Below are 7,233 nucleotides of genomic sequence, written 5' to 3' on the forward strand. Positions count from 1 at the left end.
TGGAACCATAATTAATATACCAGAATATCAAGACACTAATCAACACAAATATACAGCCATGGTTTGTTATAGTTATCTTTTGTAATCCGCTTTAAGAAACTCTGTTCAACAAAAAATATATGCAAAGAATGTAAAGTCAACATCATAAGACCATTAACTATAACATCAACTAAAATAAACTCACTTACTACTATTACCTAAATCACAGAAATCCACTAATTTAAAAATAACAAAAACGTTAATCTTCTATCGTTCTGAGGACGATTACTATCTTGTTCCGTCTAAGGTCTTCGGTTGGTGGCAAACGGTGGTGACGTCAAGCTCAGAGAAAACGCTGCCAAATTACTGCACTGTAATTGGCTGATTTAACGCAACGGGCGGGGACCGCGCTTTTTACGGTAGCGGATTGGTCGGTCCTGCTGTCGGTCAATCCTCCCCTCCTGCTGGTCGCACACAGTCAGGTTGATGGAGAGGAGAGGAGAGAGGTAGAGAGACGTGGTGAAGATGTAGCAAACAACGGAAACATATATTTTTTAACATTCTCTGTTTGCCTCTACCGCGCATTTGACTTTTCTCAACTTTGTTTACTTTACTTTTCGTATTTCACGACCGTTTCCCCGCTTTACGGTCAGAGTCTTGTATCCTTGGAAACGCGAACAACTGTCCTGCGAAGTTTGGATCAAGTGTTACACATTCAACCGGAAAATAAACTGCATATTTACCCTCCAAGCTAACGGAACGGCCAGCGTGGTGCATATGGGCGTTTGTGGAAGTATTTCAAACAGTTTTTATTCATATTTAACGCTTTTCATTTTAAACCCAGTGTTTAGGGAAACGGGACAGCGCGAGACAATAGTGGTGTGAGAAAGAGCTCGTGCAGGGGGGAATCGATGCCTCGCGGGGGCTTTGTTCTGTCCGCGAGCCTGCTGCGGATATCGACTGACCGGCCGGTGGATTTATGATTGCTTGGTGATTGATAAACGGACTCGGGAGCTGTTGGAACAACCATGGACATGACTCTGTCCGAGTTGCTGGCCGCTTTCATGGAGTCGCCGCTGGTGGTGTGGGTGAGTGAGAGCAGCACGCGCGCACACACACGCAACTGTGTGTGCGGTGATGCACGCGACTTGCCGACTCGTGTCTCTGTTGTACTTTCCCTCTACTGTTTCTCTCAGTTCAACTACACTTTTTTTTTTTTTTTTAGAAGAACTACCCGACTAACTAGTAGAAAAACAAAGTACTTTGACCTCTAATGTACCATTATGTAGTACTTTGCTCTCTCGTGCACCATTAACCCATTTATTGACACTGCTCAGACAGATGCATTACAGTGACAGGGGCAAGATTTTCAGTATAAAAGCCTCAGATAAACTGTATATTTAGAGATGTTGGTTTGTATCTCTGGGACTTTCCAAGTTTAGATCTCATACTGCCAAACAGAAAAAAGTGAATTCTGTGTTTCTTCTGCTTTACTGGCCACAGTCCTTCAGTTACCGCTGTTTCTTTACCTCTTTATCATCTTTTGCCATTAAAATCATAAAATGCACTAAAGTTTTCCACCAAGTATTTTCAGGGTGTGAGTGATTGTAGCTGCCTTGCATGTCCCTGGTCCAAAGGGGTGAATGTGTTGAAAACAACTTGTCCATCTGAGCCAACAGCACTGCATCTGATTTCCCTAATCCAGCACAGCTTTAAGCACAAACTAATGTCAACTGAATCCAATGTAAAGCAGCGTTATTTTACCCAACTGCAAACTTATAATTATATATTTGTTTTACAGTGCTCTTCTGTGAAAATATGTTTCATAACATTAACAGGAAGCAACAAAACAAGTTGGATAAAATCTATTCATTCCTTAGTCGACTTTACTTTAGATATCAGTGTCCTAAGAGTCTGGGACAGTTGTAATCCTTCTGCTGGCCCACAATGGGCTGTGACGACCCACACGGAGCAGTCAACAGGTTATTAACTCTGTGGTCCTTCCTGTTTCCCTGTGACCACATCCTGTTGACCTGACCGCTCAACCAACAGTTTCTCCCAGCTTTGGGAGGGAGGTTTTGTCAGACACAGACAATCAGACTCGGTGGCCAGCAGCGGATCAGACTGTGGTTGTACTGGGCAGCTTCCAGCTGTGTCACTGTGTGAGCGCCAGCAGGGCCTTCAACAGAGAGCATTACTCTCAGCAAACAAAGAAAAACTCAATAATTAGGCTTTAAAAAAGATGAAATATGTAATGTAGTGCATTTTAATTCCAGCATAGCTCTGAAAGAAAGGTTCAAGTCTGTCTTAAAACATTGCTGACATGCCCATTAATACAATAACAGGGTTTTTGGTGACTGTTATTGTTCCTGCTGGCCACGAATAGATGCCCTCCAAACAAACTTCTGTGTAAGCAATGGAGGACAATATCCACAGTCCTTTTCTGTGCAAAGATGTATTCCAATGTTCAGCTGTCGTCTTTTTAATAACAAATGTGTCACTAACAAGGAAGGATTGCCCAGGTGATTCAGCAGGACAGCATAACGCATATTATCAGCCAGCATATTAAGTTGAAGGGGAAAAAAAGATCAGTTGACGTGTGTCGGTGGCATGTAGCTGACTTCTCTTTCTGTCCCCAGGTGAGGACGCTGGGTCCTCTGGGTTCGTGCGACGACGCGGGCTCAGAGAAGAGCGTCAACACGTTCATGGAGCTGGTGGACGGCGTCTTCCTGCACAAGATCATGACACACATGTAAGTAACGCCACAGAGTGAAAGTTTAAACATTTAATTTGTATGAGTCGGCGGTTCTTTTGGCGTGTCTGGAGTGGGTTTATGAACGGCAAGTGAGTTAATCCAGTGTTTCCTGTGTGTGTGTGTGTATGTGTGTCTCTGCGACCACATCCTGACGCGCTGGTTTCAGGTTGTAAACGTCACAGCCAGATGTGCTGCTGAAGTCTACATCAAGACAAACAGTAGAGTATGAGAGATCATTACCGGTCCCTTTAGAGCTGAGCTGCTGTCTGTTTGTGCTGTGATTTAGGAATTACACCTGTTGCAGACAGGTAAGAGTGTGGGCCAACATCTCTCAGCATATTCAGTTTATGCATATTTAGCTAAGCTAGAGACGCACTGAGAGAATCGGGCCCAGCTATGAAGGTGATGCAGCCCTTGCTGACTCGGTAAGAGTGCAGGATGTCCATCTCTGACAGCAGAATGTGGTGTGATGAGGCTTATGATAGGATGATACTTCTTACTGTACCAGGCTTTGTAAGTACGCTCGTGGTGATCATGGAGCCTTGTGGCTCATTGATGCGTCTTCAGAGGAGCTCTATGGCACTGAGGAATAAGATGTATCAGGCTTTGGATACACACACAACACTTGTTAGTAGGACACGTTCATTGTTGGCTTTGCTCTTTTCATGGGACTTGTTGACAATAAAATATCTATACGCTTATTCCTTTAATTCTTTCTGGTTTGGACAGACAGCATTTGGACCACAGGGACACTAATACTGTCCACAGTGATTAAAAACAAAACATACCCACTCCTCCCACCCAGACGGCCCTCTGGCCCCAATCAGACCACATAGTTATTGTCTTCAGAAACTATGATAATCGCCCTATTGTTCTCCACACACTGAATGTAGGCTGGGCTATCTCGGGGGGGGGATTAGGACTTGGTAGGGGTTTAGGGGAAAGTGGGTTACAGAGGAGGAGGCCGGGGTGGCCGTGCCATGAGGAACATTACTGGAAAACCACTCGGAGAGCGTCTGTAAATCAGTCAGTCAGAGAAGCAGTCAGTCTGTAAACCTATTCTCCTCTCTGACCTTCTAAGCTGGAGCAGAACTTTGCAATGATATTGAAATTTAATGAGGACATCTTCAATGAACTGTGTTGGACTTGTGGACTGGGAATAAAACTAAAACAGGGTACATTTCCTGAAGAAAATGTAGCATTGCTGATTGTTAGCGGTTGAAACATTAGAAAAAGTAGGAAACACTGAAATAGGCTGAAGTTGAAGTGGTAGTCAAAATATAGTCACTGAAGGGAGTGGACATGGCGTTTTTAAAATGGACGCACTGAAAAGAAGTTAAAGTGTAACTGTAGTGAACTGAATAGTGTCAATTTACTTCAAGTGCCTATGAAGTTTTAGTAGAGTTAAAATTGTGGAAGTAGAAGTGATAAATTGAGTTGGTAGTGTCAATGGAAGTGGAGGTGATGAAGAAATTAGTTGAACAATTGAAGTTTCTGCTGAAGTGGAAGCACTGAAAGCAGTATGTGTTTTATAGTTTGTCTTATCAAGATCTGAGATCTGAAAGGGTCCAAGTGTCAAAGGAAATAAGTGCAGAGTGAAGTGAAAGTGCTGAAAGGAGTTAAAAGCATTGTAAGTGATGAATTGAGCTGGAAGTGTAAGTTGAAGTGCAGGCTAGGTGATGAAAGACAAAGCTGTAGAAGATGTCATTTGTGATTGTTGAAGTTTCCAGTTCATTTATCGATTATCAGTCAAAATAGTTTTCAACTAAAAATGTCCCTCGCTCTGTGGTTTCTGATTCGCCAGGGGGAGGAATCGTTGCTGTTTTTCTCTGTCATAAATTCTATTTCACCGTTTCCTGATATCGTGTCACATTTTGGTTTGAAGTGTCAGTTGAAGTGAACAGACTTGAGACGTCGGTTAACCACCGAAGGAGATGAAACATTGGTTAAAAGAATAGCAAATGAAAGCAGTGGAACTGTCAGTCCCAGTTCCAAGCGTTCCAGGTGCATGACGCCAAACCGTAAAGAGAAAAACATGGCTGACCGTGACAAACTGATGTTTCTTTGCCTGGTGTACAGCCAATTGAACTGTGAGAATACAAAAAAACTACACATGAGGTAACAAACGCCATCATACATTTTATTTTACAGCCCTAAATATTTACTGTGTGTGTGCTAGGTCAAGCAAAATGGAAAAAACGGAATCAAACTGACGTCATGTTTTTGTAAGTCAGCCAGACAGCGTTACCCCCTCCCCCTGTTCACATGCAAATCAGTCTGGCACGGGCTGATGTGTTGGCACGGGCTGATGTCTCTCCAACACAACAGTTACCCTGCACTTGGAATGTGTGTGCCTTTGTGTGTATAATTAACAAGATCTTTGTCTTAAGAAGCAACAAGTAACGTCAATCTAATCTGTGTGTGTGTGTGTGTGTGTGTGTGTGTGTGTCCCCCCATAGCGACCCCAGCCCAACCAATCAGAGGCTGAACAAGAACGTGAACAACGACGTGTCTCTTCGCCTATACAACCTGACCGTTCTCACCAGACACATCAGGACGTACTACCAGGTATACACACACACACACACACACACACACGGGTCAAACTGCACCAGTCAAGCAGCAGTCTAGATTGTATTATTACTTTGCCTCCCCCCATGCAAAAAAGTCTTAACTAAGTAGAATTACTGTAAAACTTCATGAGCACCAAAATATAATACATTCAAATGTATCAGCATGGTAAACAAGAGAGACAAAAAACAAGTGGTGAATGTGTGTCCTTTCCTCATTTTTAATATTCCTTTAGTCCATAATGGTCCAAAGCTTGTTGTGAAATTTTTCACGTGAAGTCCTTTTAATTCTCCGTCTGAAAACCACACTTAAACTGGCACAGAAAATATGTCCTCCGTGTCGTTGGGTCTGCTTGTTTTTGTTACCTCGCTGGCTACGAGATTAAAGTGTGCGCTCCTCTCCCTGTGGGTTTTTAGGGCGATAAAGAGGTGTCGGTGTGTGCCGTCAACCGTCTCAGAGCTAGATCAAATGAATAACTCGTAATTGATATATTCCGGAACGTAAGTATTTAAAAGTAGTAGCTCATACTGGTTTAAATGCACGATTTGATAATATTTCCCATCTATGCTGAGCACACGTGTTGTCACAAATACTCCAGTTGATTTGGGTGAACATAATTATATTATCTGCAGTTTTATTATCTGCAAATCAATTGCTCCTTATTCTGCCATTTGTATGTAATGTATTATGTAGTATGTTTTTAAACCAATATTACTAAAGTTTTACTTGGTTTGAGAGTCTGGAGATCCAGCTGTTAATGTCTCCTCAGCTGCTGGTTAGCCTTCATCATTGTCATGTGTGTGTGTCTTCTGATGTGTGTGTTTGAGCTTGGAAGTTTTAAAAAAAAAAAAAAAAAATAGAGACACACACGCACATTCGTATTCCTAAACCACATGCGCGCGCGTGTGTGTCACTCATGGGATGTATTGATGATGCTGTACATCAGTATGGATCAACCTTGAACTTGCTGGTCAATCATTTGAGTTTCCTTGCTTGACAACCAGTAATTTGCAGCGATCAATGGGAGCATGTCACGGGAGTTCACGGTTAGGACCCAATAGCAAGACCACAGGAGACAGAGTACGGTGAAACAGACTTTATTTAGCCAGAGTAAAGAAGACAGGAAGGTGTGGAGCCCGTGGTCCGACACCGGAGGGCTGGCAGCTTGACAGCGTGATGTCCCGTGGCTCGACACCAGAGAGTAGGCAGATCGATGGCGTGATGTCCCGTGGCTCGACACCAGAGGGCTGGTAGCTTGACGGCGTGATGTCCCGTGGCTCGACACCGGAGAGCTGGCAGCTTGACGACGTGTGTAGTCCGTTAACACAACAGAGGGCAGAGCAGCGGTGTGTAGTCCGTAAACACAAAGCAGGGCACACTGGATTCCCGGACCGACGGACACCGGAGGCAGGCGCTTGAGGCAGAAGCTGCAACGGGGTTGAAGCGGGTGAAAGACGGTACGACCTGACAACCCCAGACTGCAGGACCAGAGTTTATATAGTGCCAGGGGAAGCATTAGTGGGACCTGAGTCTGGTGTGTCAGCCTGCAGGAGGTAATCGGCTGCAGCTGTGTGGCCATGGGAGGTGTCTGGTCTGACAGGGATCCTTTCAGTACCCCCCCCCCCTCCCTCCTCCTCAAGGAACGGATTCCAGACGTAGCTACACCGTCCAGAACAACAAACAAGCTTGGGCGGAGGCGGTCCGGAGGAGGGACGTCCCAGCAGATACAAAGCCAACCAGGGTGGGCGGAGGGGGTCCGGAGGATGGGTGACTGGATCTGACCAGCCACGGGGCCGCAGAAGAGCTTCGGCCACAGGTGCTCCAGCGGACGGCCGGAGCGGTCAGAAGGGCTCCGGACACGGGTGCTCCGGCGGATGGCCGGAGCGGGCAGAAGGGCTCCGGACACGGGTGCTCCGGCGGACGGCCGG

At 45.0% G+C, this 7,233-nt stretch overlaps 1 protein-coding gene across 1 annotated transcript in view; it reads left to right on the forward strand.

The window, feature by feature from the left end:
* Nucleotides 1-450: 450 nt before the first annotated feature.
* Nucleotides 451-7,233, forward strand: part of LOC116400976 (protein Daple-like) — a 37,563-nt gene continuing 30,780 nt past the window's right edge. The window contains exons 1-3 of the mRNA XM_031879111.1: nt 451-1,067; nt 2,619-2,731; nt 5,194-5,302. Of these exons, the coding sequence (XP_031734971.1) occupies nt 1,008-1,067; nt 2,619-2,731; nt 5,194-5,302 (282 nt within the window). The 5' untranslated portion in view covers nt 451-1,007. The remainder of the gene's footprint in view (nt 1,068-2,618; nt 2,732-5,193; nt 5,303-7,233) is intronic.

The sequence above is a fragment of the Anarrhichthys ocellatus genome, unplaced genomic scaffold (assembly GCF_004355925.1).
Source record: "Anarrhichthys ocellatus isolate YVR2014 unplaced genomic scaffold, GSC_Weel_1.0 scaffold228, whole genome shotgun sequence".
NCBI classification, from domain to species: domain Eukaryota; kingdom Metazoa; phylum Chordata; class Actinopteri; order Perciformes; family Anarhichadidae; genus Anarrhichthys; species Anarrhichthys ocellatus.